This window comes from Patiria miniata, unplaced genomic scaffold (genome assembly GCF_015706575.1).
Source record: "Patiria miniata isolate m_02_andy unplaced genomic scaffold, ASM1570657v1 HiC_scaffold_5, whole genome shotgun sequence".
Lineage (NCBI taxonomy): Eukaryota > Metazoa > Echinodermata > Asteroidea > Valvatida > Asterinidae > Patiria > Patiria miniata.
The window spans coordinates 33,770,813-33,792,178 of NW_024037072.1; the positions used below are offsets into that span (position 1 = coordinate 33,770,813).

The 21,366-nt window shown below is 42.9% G+C and overlaps 2 protein-coding genes across 2 annotated transcripts in view; one reads left to right on the forward strand and one right to left on the reverse strand.

Moving 5' to 3' along the window:
- Positions 1-940: 940 nt before the first annotated feature.
- LOC119742074 (NXPE family member 3-like) lies at positions 941-5,517 on the reverse strand. The gene is made up of 4 exons (XM_038218098.1): positions 5,232-5,517; positions 3,374-4,176; positions 2,587-2,642; positions 941-2,149 (listed from the first exon to the last, which is right to left on the reverse strand). Exons 1-4 carry the CDS (start codon positions 5,403-5,405, stop codon positions 1,362-1,364), a joined length of 1,821 nt encoding a protein of 606 aa, XP_038074026.1. The 5' UTR covers positions 5,406-5,517; the 3' UTR covers positions 941-1,361.
- A 4,626-nt stretch (positions 5,518-10,143) lies between these two features.
- LOC119742180 (RNA helicase aquarius-like) overlaps positions 10,144-21,366 on the forward strand; it is a 58,089-nt gene continuing 46,866 nt past the window's right edge. Inside the window, exons 1-10 of the mRNA XM_038218220.1 lie at positions 10,144-10,165; positions 13,279-13,472; positions 15,205-15,245; positions 16,197-16,278; positions 16,852-16,926; positions 18,358-18,498; positions 18,949-19,017; positions 19,859-19,959; positions 20,159-20,235; positions 21,152-21,216. Of these exons, the coding sequence (XP_038074148.1) occupies positions 13,335-13,472; positions 15,205-15,245; positions 16,197-16,278; positions 16,852-16,926; positions 18,358-18,498; positions 18,949-19,017; positions 19,859-19,959; positions 20,159-20,235; positions 21,152-21,216 (789 nt within the window). The 5' untranslated portion in view covers positions 10,144-10,165; positions 13,279-13,334. The remainder of the gene's footprint in view (positions 10,166-13,278; positions 13,473-15,204; positions 15,246-16,196; positions 16,279-16,851; positions 16,927-18,357; positions 18,499-18,948; positions 19,018-19,858; positions 19,960-20,158; positions 20,236-21,151; positions 21,217-21,366) is intronic.

The following is a 21,366-nucleotide window of genomic DNA, read 5'->3' on the forward strand; positions in this document are numbered from 1 at the left end:
TTTGACTTTGTCGATTTTGAGGTTTACACCCGGTTTTTGGAGTGAAAAAAAAGCCCCTTTTCTCCGTGCATCATTTGTTAAAAATAACCAAACTACAGGTAATACTCTGAGCTTTGAAATGTGTAGCGAGTTGGTGAGAAACATTGACGTACTTTTTTGTTACTGACGAAAGTTTGCAATGAGGGCTCTGTATTCGTGTCATTTTCATGCGCTGAGCGTATAGGGTCACGGAGCTCCGTGAGCAGATGCGCGCAAGTTGTTCATATTATGGAAAGATTTACCAGGTGGAAAATGCAATTTTCTTACGCGGGTCACGTTTTTGCTGGATCAAAACTACCCCAACCCCTATCCCGCCGCCAGGTGCATTGACGTGTATAAAGGGGTATTGCGCAATCTCGTATTTTTTTACTAGTTAACCCCATATTTCTCTCAAACAAAGCTTGTAATCTGTCTACGACATAGCTGTTTGTTCAGAATGTGGCATGAACAAACAACTTACGAGTAGAATGTGTTCATCCGTGGGGAAAAGTGTCCTAAACTTCACAATCGCGATAAAATAACAAAAACAAAGGCTCATTTCGGCTGGATGCCGAAACAGCCAAAAAAACGAAACCTGTTACTAGTTCAAGCCCAAGGAATCCCGAATGCGGCAGAGTTCATCAGAAAGTGTCTCGCGGCTGTTTCCTGTGAAAAAACTTGTCCAAGGGGCGTGACGGGAACTCATGCGCGCCCGTGGATTATGTCGGGCATGCACATAATGTTTACTGTACTGTTGCTGTAATTGATCTCTTACTTAGTTAGGCCCCCTACTTTGTCTTATTATAGTCACTTTTGCGCTGTTTTTTTTTGTCTGAAGAATTGTTTGGAATTGACACCTTTGTTTTGTTTAGAGGGACTAATTAACGACTTTCTTTAAGAGAGGAAGACATGAGATCAGCCGTATTTTTCAGGTTGTACCTGTCAACTACTTTCTACCTCAGTTTAATCTTTCATAAATCACTCCGGCATTTCAGAGTATTTCAGCACAAACTGTTTGTGTCTGCTCAACGTAAACATCGTGCAGACACAGCACATATTGAACTACAACGGCTGTTTATTGTTGGCTAGTTTAATTTCTTCATCACATATGAAACTTACAGTGCAACATTTGACTAATTCCTCAAACAGCCGTCTGTTGTGCAAAAGTAAGAGGCTGTCGGTATTTTAACATTTACGGACAAATCTTTCAAAAACTAGTCATAAGCTACTGTTTTAGAAGATCTATCATATTTGTCTGTACTTTTCATATTTTTCTCCACTGAAAAAATCATATTAGACTTATCCCCTCAAAATGGTACCGATAAAATTTGCTGGCTCATGGACTAAACAGACGGCGTCTCGCAAAGGAAATTTAGAAACATCTTGACTTCCTCCCTGATGACATCTTTGACGGGATGTATGTGGTATCCGCTCCGGTGGCTTAAAGTCATATCCCAGACATCAATGATGGCGACGTCAGGAACGTCGGCAAACACAGCCCTCATCATCTGGTCCAGATCGTAGGCAAACAGATCGTTGTTTTCCACGCTGAAGGAGTTCATCGTGTTGGCAGACTTGAAGAAGATGGGGCTGGTGCCCGTCCCTCGCTTCTGCAGCCGCGCAAGGGCGTCCCTGATGTGCTCCAGTCGGGACCGGTAATAGGTGAGATTGGTGGGGGTGAAATGAGCCCACAGGGCGAAAGCTACCACCGTGTCCGCACCACCCTCCAAGCCATCAATCTCGCTGACCGTGAACTTGATGTCCGTGACGTTAACCCATCCGCTCCTTATCGGGTACTCGTGAAGGCGGAAAAACATGGTGATGTTATGCTGGGTGTCCCTTGCGCGCCTCGGACCGACTTTTGGATTGCTGGCGCCCATTGCCTCTTCCTTCATAGTTTTACCGAGGTTCGTGGCCAGATACTCAAACCATTGCCGTAGGGTGGAGTCGCCGTAGAAGTAAAGACTCCTATTGCTCAGACATTTCAGAGTGTCGGTTGGATGGAATTCCCTCGCACGGCAGAGTTTTGATCTCCAGGAATCTTTGAAGTAGAAACCAGCGGCGTGATTGGGTTGCTTAGGTGGAAGGCCAAAAGTACAAGTCGGTAGATCCATACACGTAGCATCACTCACTGAAACAAAATATAATACTAGAGGTCAACTTTTTTTCAGATTAAAATTGCACAGATTTTCTAAATACGTTGTTCACAGTTCTGTTGTTATAATTGTGCAGTTTAACAGCGCTTTCCATCGTATCAACAATCTCAACGTGCTTTACAATAACCCCGTTCATCAGGCCAAGGGACCAAGCGACAGCCGATATCAGCGCTCAATCGGTCCTCGACCCTCACATTAACTTCTGGGTAGAGAGAGGCAATTGTAGTTAAGTGTCTTGCCAAAGGGCACAAACACCATGTTCCTGGCAGGGTTCGAACCCACGCACCTCCGTACACGAGTCAAACACCTTATAACCACTGGACTCCCCGAATAAGTATGAGGTATTTGTAATCTCTTGTGAGGCGATATTGAGCATTAGAATTGAGATTTGAATGATATTACTCAAGCTTACCGTTAGAAATCACTGTGACTATCTTTAGTTTTCCTGTATTCTTTAAAGCTCCAGGACTATGGAAAGAACGGGACAAAACAAAAGAGATCATTATGAGAATTATGAATTAATAATGTTTATGACCTTGAAATAATTGAAATAGTCGATTTAAAAAAATGATGCTGCATTATATACCGTGACTCATAAGTGATATTTTGCCATAATCATATTCTCATTAAATCCCCAATGAAAGGTAATTTGAATCATTTTGACAATACGGTTTTTTTTGTACAACCAACATAATATCTTGCATTTAATGATCTTTTTTTTTGCTTCAACGTTAATTTCTAGTTCCTTGCTTCATTGACATTTAGACTGTTTCTTTTGATTCGTCTTTCATGTTCATGATGTTCTAGGTTTCCTCCATGTCTTTTGGTTGTTGTTGATTTATGATTAATGAATAAAAGACATGAACTAATAACTGGTAAAAGTCGAAACTGAGTGAGCCAAGTTTGGTTTTACAAGTGGCGTAACTATGAAGACATTTCTGGGGGCAACATCAATTCGCCAGTGCATTGTATGTTTTTTTTTTAATTTATATTTCAAATGGGAGTGGCAAACAGGGGAACACGGACCATCGCTGCCGGGGGCGTACCCCATTCCCCTCCCCCTAGTTATGCCACTGGGTATCACCCACGTATCACCCTGTGATGTTGGTATCGGGATGGGCCCTGTGTTTAGATTTGGCTCAAGTTGTATCTAAATTTCAGTTTAGTCGTTATGAGAGTGGGTCATAATGCTTGCTTACCGGCCCACCACACTTGATTCTCCTCGTCTTATTCTTGCATTGACATATTCCCGGCCTCTCTTCAAGTTACCCCGATGTTGAGTGAAATTGGAGCACGTAAGAGTCTTTGGCTTGAGACAGTACCACGTCGTGCCTGCCGTCCGATTTGAAAAGTCACAAACCTCAGATTTCGAGGACAGTGAAAGCCCCACGGCCCTTTTGTCGACGAATACATCTCTGTCGATGTGACACGGAGTTATTTCGACGGTAGTGTTGCCGTTCGTGAACATGGCATCGTAGGCGAATCGCATGGGTGCACGCTCTCTGATGTTCCGCAGGTAATCAGCATGTTCCGCGCTGAAGGAGAGCCGTACCAGCGGCTCGATTGCCCCGGTCCAGTGTAGCGTGAAGCGGGCGGTGAAGGTGCCGTTACCGTGGTCGATCAGCTCGTCTGCTGGGGCACTGGCGTGCAATGACGCCGTCCGAAGAAACGGCCACATGTGGTCGCCTCCTCTGGTCTTTCTCTTGTTCTTACCGTCCCTGCTTTCAATGTACAACTCCAGCTGATCGCATACAGTGTAACTTGCCTTTGGGTTTCGGATGTAGAAGAAGGAGTTGCTGGTACTAGTTGGGTTTGGCACCTGTGCTGCTGAAGTACTTGGTAGTACCATCGCATTAACGTTTGGTTTTGAAGTGCTTAGTAGTACTTCGGTTATAGGGTTCGAGGTCGCGTTTAGAACTTGTGTTGAATTTGATGACAACACACGTGTAGATGATACATTTCTGGTGAAGTTTGTGCTGGGTGCTGGTTGTGGCCGATACCACTGTGGGGGGAAATAGAAGTCAGCATCAGACCGGAATATTATGATATAATAAAAGCAAACTGTTTGATTTTTCAGGATTTAGTCATGGAGTTGATAAACGGAACTCATAGTAAGTTGAAAGCCATTTGTTTCTGAAAAACAAACGTTTTTGAACGATTTTTTTTTCACAGACCCTATCTCATGGTACCCCGTCTTGAAAATCTATAGGCGAGGCATTTAAGGCAAACACACATGGCGACGTTAATAATAGTGTGTGCGATGAACGAGGGTCTCGCAAACCTATATCAGATTGATAGTCTTACAAATGGAGGGAAAGCTCAAATACATCGAAAAATCAATCAACATTCTCGGTAGGTCACGTTTCATTGTAGTTTGAAGAAGGACCTGATATCTACAAAGCCCAAAACCAGTGCGGCCGAACTGAAGTTGTTGTGTTAGTTTAATAAGCGTATGTACAGCACCACCAGAAAAACGTCAAGAATTCATATTTTTCACTTTTTCATCCTCAACGGTTTTCTGAGCTCAAATTACGTTTAGTAGATATTTAAGTTTTGAGGCTAGCTGGATTTGCAAGATTGCGTATCCTGAGAAAGGTCTATTTAACAAATCCATATTGATAGTGAGTACCGATAACAAAGGAAATGAAAATATGAAACGAGGATATTTCTATAATAACGACAAACTTCGTAAGGTTTTAAGGCGGCAAAAGTGAGCAAAAAAAAAAAGAAAAAAAAAAGAATAAAAAAAATCGGGTTGATCATGGTTTCGTCGCCCGTCACTGTAGGTTTGGGCATATTGAGGAAGGAACCATGGTTCGGGCATGGACAATTCAGCCCTAATTTGTAAGGACAATTGTCCATTGTTTGAAGTCCCGCTTTTCGGTTCAAATTATAGGCAATTTTATCATGAAATTCTGATTTCGATTTTGGCAATTGTTGTTGAGTTTTAGGTTCTCATGAATTCTGAAATCTAAGCAAACATTTACAGACTGAGGACGTTTTGTATTGTATTCTTTCTTTTTTTACTGGGACAGAAAAAGATAGTCATGAACTCACCTGCACATTGCTGTTGCCAAAATACACCAGCGCATATACAACCAGTCCGTAAGTTATCAGTATCGCCCACAGCAGCCACGACCGTAGGCACGCTTTGCCGGTAGGCGAGGCCGTATTTCCAGCGTAACTTTTCGATCCATTGAGGTTGTTGTTGGAGGTCTTATTTGATGCCATTAGGCTATTTCTCAGTCGCGTATTCACACAAATCGGATCGAAATGCAAAACGCGGTTTCCAAAAAGTTCGTCGGAGAATTATGTCAGGTTTGAAACACTGCGCGTAACTTTGAACGATTCTGCTCTCCGTTTAGTTTGGTTCCCATACCAAAAGATTCTGACTATTCCTGATGAATCTTAGGTCAGGCTTCGCTCGTACACCCCGCCCTAGCCCTGCAAACAGGACGCTGGGATACTCTGATGAATTCACGCTCTGATTGGTTGGATTTTGCGTGACCAGTGACCTGCGCGTCATCAAGGTCATGGCTCTGACTGATTCATTTCTCTTTTATTCCAGTTTAGAGATGTTTTTTTCTCTTTGAAAAGCGTAATAATGTGGGAAATTCTGTAAAACTTATATGTGTCGTAAATTTACAATTCCCGTCACTCTCTCAGGCTCCGTTGAACGGTCGGATTGCATTATGCGACGCTCAAAATGAAACAGAAATCACATCCGGTATGGAATGTGCGCATTTCTATGGGAAGTTTTCGGATAGTATTTGCGCACATTGTCTAACTGCGGTCTTGAACAGCTCAACCTCGTCCCCAGTGCTTACTTTATTTCCAACCGCGTTTCCAATAGTAAACCCTGGATAGGAAACTTCCTTCCTGTATCCTGATTGGATACCGCAATTGGCTAGTAATGGATTTTCATCGTGTACATGTACTTGGTGCTATATTATTCACAACGTGCAGTACGTGTTTTCGCGATCATTCGTCCACGCCTTCTCGAAAATACTAATTTCCTTTCCAATTTGCTCATATTAATATGAAATATGATACTGCATGTTGTCTCGATAAGATCGTAACAGTTTGATTTAAAAAATCGTGTTTTCGTAACTCACGCCGTGCTCGCGCTGCTACGAATTGACTCTGTTTTTACCCCAGACACCGCATACAAAAACAAACGGTAACGCATATCCAGGCACCAGACTGTTCCTCATTTGCATACGTGTGCAAAAAATCTTGCACATGCAAATGATCCAATACCAGGGTGAGAGAGCAGGTAGTGGTGGGCGCGTACTGCTCGACACCCTGGGGACGAGGTTGTGAACAGCTAGCTGCAGCCAGATGCTTTATACATAGGTCATAAGCCATTTCCTTCACAATATTCTGTGAAGCTCATCAGAGTATCCCAGCGTCCTGTTTGCAGGGCGGGGGGTACGAGCGAAAGGTCAGGCAGCCTCCGTGGTTAAAAATAAACATGACGACATTGATGGCCCTTTTTCAAAGCTCGGCTTCATTTCCGAATGCGCTTTATCACTTTTAGCTTTTAATGTTCGATCTGATCAAATTAAGTAAATCACTTGCTTCGCAATATCATACAGTTATGATAATACAGTTTGATGTTTCTGCAAGATAACATTGACTTATGTTGATCTGGAATCTTCAAAATTAGGCACCCAAATACCACTGTTAGCAGGCGGAGCCGAATGAAGACCGAGTTTTGGAAAATCTCAGTAACGGTCGTCAAATTCAAATCAAAATTGTACATGCCGCAGCAAAAAGTTCGCCCATACGATCCGAGTATATTTGATGTACAAAATCGTCGTTGAATTTCAAGTTTTCTAAATGAAAGCAATGAATATTAATTATCAACTCATTTAAAAAAAAAATTAATAAGCAATTAGCAGTTAATTTAACCTATATTATATTCGGAAATACTCGGGCGCTATCCGATTGTCGACGAAACGAATTCGCCAAACTTCGGAAATTTTCGGAAAAAGGAGGAATTCCTCCCGTTTTAGTCACGTGACGTTAATTGTAATACAATGTATTACCGGAGGCTACCGGACGCAAATATTTTATTTACACAACTATCTGGGGTACCCATTTTTCAGGCGACTTGAATTACGGTTATAGGATTGTAGAGCGCCGCGTAGCGGCGCTCCACAATCCTGTAACCTCTTACCTACGTGCGCGCGTATACTCTCTCCACGTGTGTGAAAGTATATAATTTATGAATTGCAGGGATTTTTCGAGCACATGCCGTTGCCTAGTGGTTAGGCATGTTGGCTAATGATCGGACGTCTCGAGTTCAATTCCTTGCTCTGCCCACAAAGATTTTGCTCTTTTTTTCAACAATTTAAAGTTGAATCTTAAAAACGTTATTTTTCAGTCGGATACTACTTGTATAGCAGCAATTTCCATTTTCTTTTCCTGATCTGAGGCTCTGGAGGATTTTTAAAAAAGGGAAATAAAGTCCGAAATCCGTACCAAGTTGAAAAATAGTAGCCTCCACTCAAGCCTGGTTATAAAAACCAAGCCCCATAGGAAAGCGCACAAAGTACCCCAGATAGTTGTGTAAAAAAAAATATCGCCTACCGGACCTCAACCTCATCCCCAGGGTGTCGAGCAGTACGCGCCCACCACTACCTGCAAACTAGGTTGGAAATAAAGTAAGCACTGGGGACGAGGTTGACCGGACCTAAGGGTGCAGACCAGTAAATCGGTCCGAAATTGCCTGCGCCGGCCAAATCACGATTTGCATGCCCTCAAAATCTTCGGTATTTGGGCATGCTTTGGGCCATGAACTTGAGGGTTTGTAAAAAATATGGGTGGAAGCCGTGCACAGGACTGGGAGCTTGCAGTTCTGTGTAATTTTGATGTAATTTGGACCCTAAAAGCGCTCTATTTTGCAATGGAGTGTAGGCATCGCTTTTCAAAATGGCGATGGGCTTCAGGACTATTTTCAGGGGTGATCATCTTCAGATGGAAATTTCCCCTAAAAGTCATCAGTTGACCCCCCGAAAATTGAAAAGAAAATGAAAGATGATGAAATAAGCTTTTATTTGATATGCGTCTCGAACACCTTGGAGAGTTGTGAGTATTTTTCCCGAATTTTTGAAGTGGGAGCATTTACCATTGGGGTCTATGGAAGTTTATTTACTGGTCTGCTACCCTAAGATCCATCGGGAATAGTCAGAATCTTTTGGTCTGGGAACCAGACTACTCTCCGTTGTGGGATGGAATTTTATGTATATAAGTGCACGTACTTAAGCTCAACTGAGGGCGCTGTTGTAAAAACCGCAACCCTCCGAACCCACCATAAACATCAGCTGATAAAAGCGGTCCTACTAAAGCGCGTCAACAAGCGTCAACAAGCGTCAACAAGTTTTAGTAATCGTTAAGTGCGCGTCAACAAATTTTGTATAGGCCTTTGAACAATAAAAACAGCTTTATATGGTAGGAAAAGCAATAATGAACATCTTCTGCATATCAATTAAAGTTAACATTATTTTAAAACTTGGTTTTTTGAACGCGAAATGTACAACGAATTTGTCGATAAAAGTTGGCCGCCATCTTGTTTATGTGTAGCTAGCCGTACTACGCATGCGTGAAGTGTAAAGAGCCATACTACTGAGCTATAGGCGTGGGGTTCGGGGCCCGCTTAGGGGCCCCGAAAAATGTTGGATTCTAAATGCTCTGTGGTGCTATCTGAGGCAATTTCTGACCACTTTAACCAATATTTTCTTAGCAAAAGATACATTGTAGTACATAATAGGGCCCTGTAAATGAGACACGAGTTCAAAAATCTGGGGGGGGGGGGGGGGGACATTTGATATTGTGTCCCCCATCCTTCAAAAAGTGGGGGTGGGGGGGGGGGAACCAGTCCCCCGTCCCCCCCCCCCCCCCCCCCCCAGGATGACGCCCATGGCGTCATGTAGATCAATGATAATTTTTGTAGAAACTCAAAATCTCAGGGGGGGGGGCGACTGGGGGGGGGGCAACAAGGTTTCATGGGGGGGGGGGTCGCCCCCCCCCCCCCACCCCCCCCCCCCCCCCCCCCCCCCCCGGTGGCTACGCCACTGGAGACACGTTCTCGCTGAGCCGAATGCAGCTACGCGATGTCGCGCACTGATCTGAAGAATTATAGCAACCGGGGGTGCGTGTGCGTCGTGCCAATGCTTGCGCGCGCTTCGCCGAATAACAAAACGAACTACTAATTTAAATTTTCCTACTCTTAAGAAGCACCGTTGGAAAGGCCTTCTTTCGTTGATTACTTCAAAATGACAGCTTGCCAGAAAGAATTATTTCACAGGGAGTTTAGTACCCTTACTATCTTTCAACCAAGTATGTTTTTCAACAATAATTACGCCAGCTACTTTTCGGATAGCTGCAAATGATGGACTATAGCTTTAAGGATTACTTTCAGGGGTGATCATCTTCGAATTGAATTTTCTCCCGAAAGTATTTCGTTAACCCCGAAAAAAAATTAACAGAATCTGAAAGGTGATTATATAAGCTTTACTTTGATGCGTGTCTGAAACAGCTTGAAGAGTTGTAAGTATATTTTAAATAATTTTTGGAAGTGCGCGTAACTGTTATTGCTGATGTCTATGGAAGTGTACTGGTCTGGAACCCTAGGGCGCTTTTGAGGAATCCTTGGTTTCATCATGGAGGAATACAAGCACATTACCAAATAAATAAAACCAAATAAATAAAACAATAAATAAATATTCCAAAGTAGAATCCCAAGTTGGTCTTTATTGTGTCTGGCAAAATGTCGGCCTTTTATTCCAGTTCCTTTTGAGCCTAAAATGTAAAAAAAGTTGTTCAATTTGGCCTTATTATTAAGCCCGGTACGTGTGACTCTAGCTCTGTGAAAGGGTTTTTTGGCACCTTTTTTGGAAGTGCGCCCTCTATCTATACTTGTAGTACAAAATGGCGACTTACATGGCTGCATAACGTGCTCGAACGAAAGAACGGGTATTGTAAAAGTAAAAAGCATTGTAATTTGTATTTTAAAAACCTCTTGTAAACTTTCCCTGTAGTTCCTCAGATTTCAAAATTATAATCCAGGGTAGAGACTGTTGGGTTAAGGTTTTCATGTATTTTTAGTAGTTTTTATTTAGCAGTGTCGACTCGGCAGCGCAACGTTTGAAATACGTACTCCTAGAACTATGAGGCTCCACGTAGTGGAGCCTCATAGGTTCAGAACCCCGCAAAATTGTTGTCAGCACAAAACACTAATTAAGTACAAAAACGTCCCTCCTAACCAAGCCGTTTCCCACAGAACCGCTGCACAGTTTGCCCCTAAACTCCGTACAATACCTCATGACATACTCACGCTATGTGCACCCAACAAACATCGGTGGATTCTGTCGTTTTTTTTGCAAAAATGATGGAAAATATGCCCTTTCCGCACTGAGCCAACCTGACACTTGAAATTTGCACGCGCGCAGAATGATCGCAGTCATTTTCGGTCCGATCGCTCGGAGCGCGCCGCGGGGGGTATGGTGTAGGAGCGGAACGATAGTATGCGCATGCGTACAAGTGCGAGTACGTACCCCCCGCGGCGCGCTCCGAGCTATCGAACCCGAAAATGACTGCGATTCTGCGCGCGTGCAAATTTCAAGTGTCAGGTTGGCTCAGTGCGGAAAAGGCATATTTTTCATCATTTTGCCGAAAAACCGACAGAATCCACCGATGTTTGTTGGGTGCACATAGCGTGAGTATGTCATGAGGTATTGTACGGAGTTTAGGGGCAAACTGTGCAGCGGTTCTGTGGGAAACAGCTTGGTTGGGATGGACGTTTTTGTAATTAGTGTTTTGTGCCGACAACAATTTTGCGGGGTTCTGAACCTATGAGGCTCCACTACGTGGAGCCTCATAGTTCTAGGAGTATGAAATACGTTCATGACGATGTCACGCCCCAACTATCGCATCGGTCCCAACTATAGTTGGGCCTGTCCCAACTGTAGTTCCACAGTTGGGCTGGCCCAACTATAGTTGGGCCTGTCCCAACTATAGTTGGGACGGTCCCAACTGTAAGTTCCACTGTTGGGCTGGCCCATCTATAGTTGGGCCACTCCGATCTTTTTATTTTGCGGTGTCCCAACTATAGTTTACATTGATGTACAACTCTAAAACGTTCCCTACAGCTCTGATACACGTCTGACTTTACTGGGGACCACTGAAATTAGTTATTGATGGGGCGAATCTATAGTTGGGCCACCCCAATCTTTTTATTTTGCGGTCCCAACTATAGTGTAAATTGTTGTACGATTATAAAACATTCCCTACAACTCTAATACACATCTGACTTTACTTGGGACCAATGAAATTATCTATGGGTGGGGACCATCTGTAGTTGGGCGACCGCAATATTTTTATTTGGCGGTCCCAACTATAGTTTACATTGATGTACGACGACTATAAAACATTCCCTACAGCTCTGTTACATACTGTCCGACTTTACTTGGGACCTTTGACATTAGCTATGGGTGGGGCCCATCTATAGTTGGCCGGCCATGGCAATCTTTGAATTTTGCAAAATGTTGCTGGACAATCAACCCAGCAGCTGGACAACTCATCCAACTAGGCAGTACCACGTGACCGGCCAGCCTTGCGGCATGCATGCACGACGAATACACGGTGCCAGCGCCGCGGAACATTTAATCCAACAAGATCTATCAAGCATGAAGCATCCGGCGCAACTCCAGTCCTAACTATAGTTGGGCCGACCCAACTGCCGCACTGTAGTTGGGACAGTCCCAACTATAGTTGGGACCGATGCGATAGTTGGGGCGTGACAACGACATTGACGTTACTCACTACTCAGTGTACAGGCTGTAGTTTAACGGATGGCTGTAATGGCGGTAGGCTGTGTAGCGGATGCTGTAGCCATGGTGGTACTAGCCAGGGGGACGGAAGGGGGGGGGGGTGGGGCCTGAGAAGAGCGCGAATGATGCTCTGTCATGTCTGTGTGTCTCTTCCATTCGTAACAAAGGGATGTGCAAAATAGTGATAAATAATAGAAAATCCTAGCTCTACCGAGTGGAGCGTTGAACTACGGGGGGTGCTCTCAATTAACTCTCTAGTCCAAGTAACTTTGACCCTACTTATCACCTTTTTTTGACATTCAGACATGGTCTGGCGACAGCAGGAAAAAAAACAGAGTTGTCTTCGAAATTCCATAACCATAACTGGAAATGAACATGAGCAATCTGAATGATTCGTGTATTAAAAGAAAGCTTATTAATTGGACTTTCATATCCTAGATCTGGAAAGCACTACCACTGAATGTCGGACACTTCCCCCCATTTCCACGTCGCCCCATGTCACTTCGCCCCTAACCACTTCGCCCCATCCCCACTTCGCCCCATCCCCACTTCGCCCCATTCCCACTTCGCCCCATCCCCACTTCACCCCATCGCAACTTCGCCCCAGCCGTTACATGTAAAAAAAAAAAAATGTCATCTACAAATGTACATGTATTTTATTGGCTTAAAAACAATTGCAACAGATTCACTAATTGCTTACCAACGGAAAGAATTAGCCCACCAAATGAACAATTCATAACCAACCTCTCAAGCTATCACTCTCCCCTACCAAGAAAAAAAACTTGAAGTAAAAGATCCAGCTTTGTTCCCAACCCGGCTATAGCATAGAGCAAGGACTTGCTCTATGGCTATAGTACCAACCCGTCTCCCACTTATAGAGAACGACAATACCTTTGACATCCTAATTTCACTCTTGGAGGAACCAATCTACATGGGGCGAAGTGGGGATGGGGCGAAGTGGGGATGGGGCGAAGCGGGGATGGGGCGAAGTGGTGATGGGGCGAAGTGGGGATGGGGCGAAGTGGAGATGGGGCGAAATGGTTAGGGGCGAAGTGACATGGGGCGACGTGGAAATGGGGCGAAGCGTCCGACACCCCTACCACTACATGCAGAAATTCCTTCAAAAAATAGGGGGCACACTTTGGGTTTCCTTTTTTTCTCACCCAGAACATCTCAAATAGGTCAAGTTTGTATAAAATTTGTGGAAAATATAATTGTTTAAAGCAAACTATATATGATTATTATTGGATATTTTTTCCTCACATCAGGTCATCAAGGAGTCAGTGTTTGTCCTAAAAGCAGCGTTGTACCCTAAAAGTTCAATATGAGTGCCGCTAAGAAGGGAGTAGGCAGGTCCCAGGCTCCCACTGTAGAGCAGATCAATGCGGATATCCTGACACAACTGGCCAGTGAATACTGGGCACCACACAGCCATCTCCCAAGGAGGCCCTTCAATCACCAGGTAAGACTCTGGAACAATTGGGCTTCTTCAATAGCGGCTATGACCTTGCAAATTTATGCAGCACGTCAGACAAAGATTGAAGGTCAATACATAACTATTGATGAAAATAAAATTTACAAAAAGCCCAAGGCTGAGTTAAAAAAACCTCAAATTTTCTGTCTGGGCTTTTTGAAAAAATGGTTGGGGATAGATTCTTCCATTTTCTCGAATTGTGTCACCATTTCGACATCTATAGACTAATTCAGCGACGGCCAGTTTCTGAGGTGGCACCAGACACTTGCAAGTCGCACTCGGGTAGTACGCTAGCCTTTCACCAACGCCATCGTGGCTTAACTTGCCCGCACTCAAAGCGGCGAACGCGAAGCGACTGGAGATGGAGACCACACATGCGAGTGGCGAAGCCACGAGGGCCTTTTGCAACTTGTCGAGAAATTCTTATGTTTTTCTTTATAATCTCGATTTTTGCTACCCCAACAGGGTAGCAAAATTCCAACCAATCATCAGCCTTTTCGTGCGTGCGTGGCTACCACGCGGACGCGTTGACGCGTGGTCACGTCGGATGCTTGCACAAAATTTAAAAACAAAAAATGCGCGTGTAGTTTTTCACAAGATGGTGACTGCGTAATTGTTATTACATTATCTTATTTTAACTTTACTTATAAAGGTATTTCAACAAATTATTTGAGGGTATGAACTTATTTTTCATCTGAACTTACAGTTATTTGCTCTTACGGTTTCCTAATACTCACCCTTCTTTTAAAAATGGAAGCGACTAGTCAAAATCCGCGTTGTGATTGGTTAACCTTCAGCACGCTTCTTATTTGCATAAAAACTATGAATAATTCAACAAAATCAAGTAGCAAAAGGCCTTGTGGCTTTGCCACTCGTGCGTGCTGACTTAATCTTTGCTCCTGTCGCCTCGGGTCTTCGCAACTCCGCCGCTCTAAGCCACGAAGGCCTGGGCAAAAGGCTAGTAGTACGCAAGCACTCTGTGCTCTTTGGACCAATAGGGCTACCAAAATGCGCGCACACCTCTGCAGCAAGAATGCCTGTAACAAGTGCGTGAGTGTAGCACCGCCGTAAAAATGGCTTCTAATTTTGTTTGGCGAATTACACTATAGGATAAAATTGGTCGACCACATAAGGAAACCTGGCACTGCCTAGTGTAAATGAGAGTGTGAGATATAAACCATACTCACTCATGATATGACCATGTACTTACTTTATTTGCAGCATAGCATCAACCCCAGTCAGACCCATGGTTTGTGCTTAATAAAAAGCAATTGATTTCTCCCCCGGCCTGGTCGAAAATACCCCCGCTTACTCTTGCTTCAATTTTGTTGGAAACAAATAAAGAGACAAGCTTGACAACATTTGCAAAATATATATTGAAAGTATACGAATTTAAGAAAAAGGAAGGGGGCGGGGAAAAGGGAGTGGGTGGTGACAAAAAACTGTTTTATCATTTGCAAAAAGATATCTCGATGATGGGCTTTTGGAAAAATTTTGAGTAAATTTTTTCTCCCAATTTTAAGAAATCATTAATGTTGGCGTTTTGATCTTTTGAACATAGATGTCATCTTTGGGTTGTTCTGTTTATTAAAATAATTTCAAGGAAAGTAAACACAACAAGAAGGATGCTGCAGACTCCTAAAAGTATATGTCATGTAATAAAATCATTTCATTTCTTTATTTTTGACCTGTTTATGTTTTTTTGTTTTATTCTTTGAAGGTGATTGAAGACGTGTACCAGAAAGAGCTCATCCAAAACAGGTAAGCTCAGCTGATTCAATACAGCGTTTGGGCTCTATATTACATGTACTATGATCACTGCAATGTTAGCAAAACGCATTTCTGTTAAAAGTTTGAACTGACAAGAGTTATTTCAGCAGGGAGCTGATGATGAGTATTTCCAAAAAATGTAGCAACATTGAGCTGTATGATACACCGGGGAGCTGCTATAATCTGAGGAATGCATGGCCTAACTTTGCTTTTGCTAGCATGACGTACCTTGCAGGTAAAAAAAAACTTTATCGGCCACAAGACCTGAGGCATAATGAGCATCATGCTTTGTTAAAGCCAGAGTCCATCATTTGCAGCTATTCAAAAAGTAACTGGCATATTTATTGTTGAAAAACATACTCGGTTGAAAGATAGTAAGGGGACTAAACTCCCTGTGAAATAATTCTTTCTGGCAAGCTGTCATTTTGAAGAAATCAACGAAAGAAGGCCTTTCCAACGTTGGAAATTTCCGTTAGTAGTTCGTTTTTTTTATTCGGCGAAGCACGCAAGCGTTGACACGACGCACACGCGCGCTGTTGCTATAATTCGTCGGATCGGTACGCGACATTGCGTAGCTGCATTCGGCTCAGTGAGAACGTGTCTTGGATGCTGAATTGAGGCCCAATTCAAAACTTGATTCAGCAACTTTTGATTGAAATTGAGATCCTAGAATGGTGTTTTCTTGAAATATACAGCTGAAGCTGAAACTTCATCAGGTTAGTTGTTCAGCACCCTTCTTTAGATCTTGAGCACTTTTGTTGCTTCAAACGAACAAAATGCACAAATTACAAATGATGGACTATACCTTTAACATGTTGGTTTTCTCATGGGAGCTTGTTGGTCTGCCTAGCTCCCATGTCAACAAAGCATGACACTCTATTTTATGTTTCACGCCTACTGTGGCCTGATTGTTGACTGATGACTTTGCATTTCACCCGGCAGGTTTGCGATTCGCAGAGTGATGCTTCTGGAATTCAGCCAGTACTTGGAGAATTACCTGTGGCCGAACTACTCCCCAGATAAGGTAAGCAGCTTTCTTGACTAAACTCGGTACAGAACAACCAGACACGTCTTCTACATCATAAATCAGAGAAACAGTGTACAAGGGTTTCTAGTGTCAGAATATTGTCTGACGATAGTCCCTGAAGTTTGGTTTGAACTTCCATACAGAGTGAGCATGATATTTTCAAATGCCAACTTAACCCATCAGCACTTGTACTACATTGTATTACATAGTGTTTATTCACTGAAGAATGAATAAAATCACAGAGTGAGCGGGCGGTTTTGGGCGCAACAGTGAGTAATAGGCAGGGCGGTTTTGGGCGCTACAGTGACTAAAGGGATAAAGCCTTTGTTCATCAATGCTCAAACTCGTGAGCAGTTGAAACATACCCCAACTGAGCTTCTGTTCATCTCTGATGCTGCTTGTAACTCCCGTAGCCCAGTGCCATGCCAACTCTAGCGAAACGTGGCTTCTACTGTTTGGCTTATAAAGTTTGATACAGAATGAGTAAAGACATGCTCGTTGATGTGATGTTGATTGCCTGATGTTAGTGGTGGTTTGGTGTAACCAATTTGATCAATTTTCTTTTAATAGGCCAAGAAAAACCATGTCATCTCCATCGTGGTCATGATCAATGAGAAATTCAGAGAAGGTGTTCCACCATGGGAGGTAAGCTCATGAAGTTTGACAAATACTCCTTAAAAACCATCCCAGAAAAGGAGACTTATCCTTTCACAAGTAACCCTCAACAGTGATAGTGACAGGCAGTCAGACTCTTGGCGCATGGCATATGTAACAAATCTACTAGTGCACATTTAGATTGGTTGAGCGTACTTACATGTACGTACACTAAATACACGCGAACCAGTTCATGCATGCAATTTGCCACGCACATGTAGCTATCATGACTGGTCACAAAGCGCCATCTACTTTTCATGTATGGAGTCTGTACCAACAGGCAGACCCAGTAGTGGACAGTGTCTCATCCCTGACCCCAAAACCTTACCACCACCCCCCTCCCACCCCCTCCCCCGCCCTATTCAACATTGTGCCATTCATACTTCCCGGGCTACTTCCCGAACAAGAGAGGGCACTTTTTGACCACTATCAAGTGCCCAGTGGACTGTTTTTTTCCTGCAGCATACATCGTATATTAACCAATCACATCACGTACCCTAGCATGAATATTTATCACGCTGTGTGGATGGAAGACACTTAGATTCTCGCAGTGTTTTCCCTTCAATTAAACTTATCCCAACCAACAAAAATATTTGATGAAAATGGACAGGTGTCCGAACCACAGATCTTGCGATCCATAGTTCACTCCACTGTCCACTAGGCCACTGTGGCAGCTCGACAAACGCTGTTCTTTAAAATACTTTAATGTACTTGCATGACTGAGTTATAGCAATGGCGTGACATGATTGTTATTTTCCTATGAATAAACATCGAACTAGCTGAATAATCATGATCCATTGACGATGTGTGCTGCAAATAAAAACACCGCGGACCGGACACACCATGTGCACGTACTGGTTTACACACGTAGCGCAAAATTTGCACAACCTATGTTTCTTTTGAATGTGCGCAAAGCCATAGCATCTTTGCATGAGCGTCGGGCGTCATCGGCAATGTGTTCTTAAGCCTTTCCCTGTGATCTTCCCAACTCTCCCTTTCTTATCGTTGAGGGGGTACTTGTGCAATGAGCCAGTAGTATCCTGCGAGTCACAAGGATGCTCCGATTGAGTCTTTGTGACAAATTAAGCATACTGTAATATAAGATGGTAAGATATGGATTATGATTATTGGTGTATTTTGAAAAGATGGCTCTGAACATTTGCTCTTTTTAATTATGGGTAGCAGTCCAAGTAGCTGAACAAAATGACTCCATACCTTGTTGATCCCTTATATTTCATCTATTCTACACATCGTCTCAATGACCTTCAGTCTCTGGAGCTGAGTGAATATTTCTTTGCAGTTTTCTCCTTGGCACTGGTTTGTTGGTTCATGACAGGAGTCCATCAATAACCTGAAAGAAAACAACTATAAGGCCAACTTAGGGGCATAAAATAAACCTGCTAGTTTGTTTTCCTTCTTTAGGCTTGCAAGGCCAAGCCAGAGCATTTTGCCGGTTTCTTCCATCATGTCATGGAGCTTTGTCTTGAGGAGGATGCAGCTGTGGTCAGCACCAAGGAGCAGACAATCTTCATGGGCTTTCTGATCCATTGCTTCAATAGTCTGGTGAGTCTGTGGCTGTAGTCGGTACAAGTATAAAAGTTGTGGGAAAACTCGTTTGCAACTTAGCATGGTTTTGAGAAGAACCTGTGGCAATCTGTTTATTTATTTTTTTTCTTGTCCGAAAGTTTTTGTAAAGATTTTAAAAGTTTTTTTTAAAGAGTAGTGCTTGCATGGCGTGGTTTGCCATTGTCTGAACTCCATGGAAGAAATGTGGATTAAAAAAAAAGAAGATATTTCACATGAAAACTGTACCATCGTCAGCACTTGACTTGGCAACTAGTTTCTGTCTGATAAAATGGCCAAGTCTTACCCAATCCAGGGGCGCTTAAAAATATCCGTGCCCTACATAAACCCAGTAGGACTATGCTCTTGTAAAATGCATGCACGTTTCCAGCAATTATTGCTTATAATTAGTCATTGGCATTGCTTTCTCTTATTTGATTGATTTTGTAGGAAGTTGATCTAATAAGGGAACAGGTCCAGCGCCTTGTGTCCCTGCCCATGTGGGTTTGCCTGCTGCCGGTAAGTACAGTGTTTTTCCTTTACCTCACGTTCTTCTGCAGGGTGTTTAATCTAAGACTCTGCCCAATGCAACAACATACAACACCAGTCAAGATGAGAGGCCTGCACAGTGTAACAAGATACCACCTGCCAAAAGCCTTCAAGTCGAACTACTCCAGATTCCGTGGTTGCCAACTGCGACAGGACCATAGAGCTGTATTAAATTACTAGAGCGCTAACTCCTCATTCTTGCGCGCGGAGACGCTTTGAAGCCGTCCTGGGCGCAGTCATTTTGAATTCATATTCGTGTTTGTAGAACATAATGAAATTAGATGGATTGAATTTTGAAAGTGTACTCTAAATGCAACTCTAAAACGCAAGTAGAACGTACGCAAATTTCTTACGTGTGTTGCGGTTAAAAAAAAACACGGCTAATCAAGGCTGCAGCGGATACGCACACATGTTGCGCTGTTTGCGTAGAGCAAAATGACACGCTCATTTGCTGATCGTGCGTTTCGGTTGTGGGCGTATCGGCCTCGATGACGCACCGGTATGGAATACAAACGCAGATAAGCAAATTGACATACAAAATACGTACAAAATTTCTAGTTCTCCATAGGTTTGTGTACAAACATGGATGCGCCCAGCAGGCAGCTCTTTGTACATCGAGTTAGCGCTCTAGTAATTTAATATGGCTTTATGGACAGGACACAACTCTGGCATTGTTCAATTGGACTGACTCTCAGTGTCTCAGAATCGGCAGTTTATGCACTGATGTTGTAGCCCATAGCAGCAAGGTCCCACAGACTTCCTCAAAGCCATGATAACCTCTCCAAACATGATCTTCCTTTTATTCTTGCAGGGACGTCTTGAGAAAGAGCTGCAGGCATATCCAAAGTACAAAAAATTCTGGAATATTATCAAGAAATCTGATGCCAAAGCTGACGAGAAAACCAAAGCCAAGTAAGTGGATAGTCTTAGTTTTTGGGGAATCACTGAATTTAAAAGTAAACTTCTATTCAGTAAAAATGGGTTTAGAAAAAGGGAAGCAACAAATTATGAAAAAAATATCAATTTTTAATCACAGTTATTGTTTTGTCATGCCAACTTTGTTTGTATAAAGTGATAGAATTAATGTGTGATGTTTTATTGTGATTTTCAGGAATGACATTGAGAGGAAGTTTCTGGCAGGACTGATTCAGCGTTTCTACAAAATTCTGGATTCTATCCCAGAAGATGGTAAGTTGTTAGGACCTGAACTTAATCATTCACAAATTCCCTAAGTCAGTGTTTACAGATTCCATCATGCAAAATGGGTGCTTAGAAATGCACAGTACCATGAAATGGGGCTTTGATATTTTTTTGTTTTGATATTTGCTTGCTCTCAGGGAGAATCTTAAAAAAAAAGATTTGGAGTTTTAAGATGTTGGTAAATTATGGTGGCGTTGGTAGTACTGTAGTTCAGCTTAGATAGGCATCAGCCATTTTTTGGGCGAATTTTTTGTCATTGGAATTTAATTACAAAAAGTGGTGTTTGTGCCCTTGGGCAAGACACTTAACTACAATTGCCTCTCTCCACCCAGGAGTATAAATGGGTACCTGTGAGGGTCGAGGACCGATTGAGCGCTGATATCGGCCGCTGATATCGGCTGCCGCGTGGTCCCATGGCCTGCTGAACGGGGTAATAATTGTAGTGGGCTTTGAGATCGTTGATACGATGGAAAGCGCTATATTACTACTATTACTGTAATAGGGCGACAGGTTTTGCGAACTCCGTCCACAATAGGGCGATACACCTTATTGAGGCGACAAAATAACTGTCGCCCTTTTATGAAAACGACCCTTAGGACAAGGAATTTTGCTGTCGCTAACCATCTAGATCGATTCCTCATGGTCCAATTAGTATAAATACTAAATTTCGTGGAAAAAACATAAGGTAAACTTGGGTTAGGTGACAGTTTAGGTTTGTGCACAAGTCTATGGGAAAGTCACCCTATTGGGGCGAAAAGAGTAAATTATTATAAGCACAATTATTATTATTATTAAATGCCCACTGCAGATGGCTGTTATGCTGTGCAGCTGTCTGTGAGGACATGCAATCAGTGTATGGATCTGTGCACTGATACCTACATGTATCTGATTCATTCCGTTTCAGGCAAAGCTCAAGCCAGTTCAGTCCACTACTGTGAGAGATTTGTCGAGCTCCTCACAGATTTAGAGGTAAAAGGTTAACATGTTACATTCTAAACCCTAATATACTCTCAAGCACCTAGCAAGCATCAAATCTACTATAGATGTGACACAAGTCAAAAGCCACGCACACTTTTTCAAACTTTTTGTTGGAACCCAAATTAAAATTTAAGTGTTATT

Excerpts from the sequence above, each read along its gene's own strand:
- LOC119742074 (XM_038218098.1), bottom strand. The coding sequence starts at position 5,405 with ATGGCATCAAATAAGACCTCCAACAACAACCTCAATGGATCGAAAAGT. Across the intron at positions 4,177-5,231 it reads TTGGCAACAGCAATGTGCAG|TGGTATCGGCCACAACCAGC; the intron begins GTGAGTTCATGA and ends TTCCCCCCACAG. Across the intron at positions 2,150-2,586 it reads AGTCACAGTGATTTCTAACG|TGAGTGATGCTACGTGTATG; the intron begins GTAAGCTTGAGT and ends ATTTTGTTTCAG.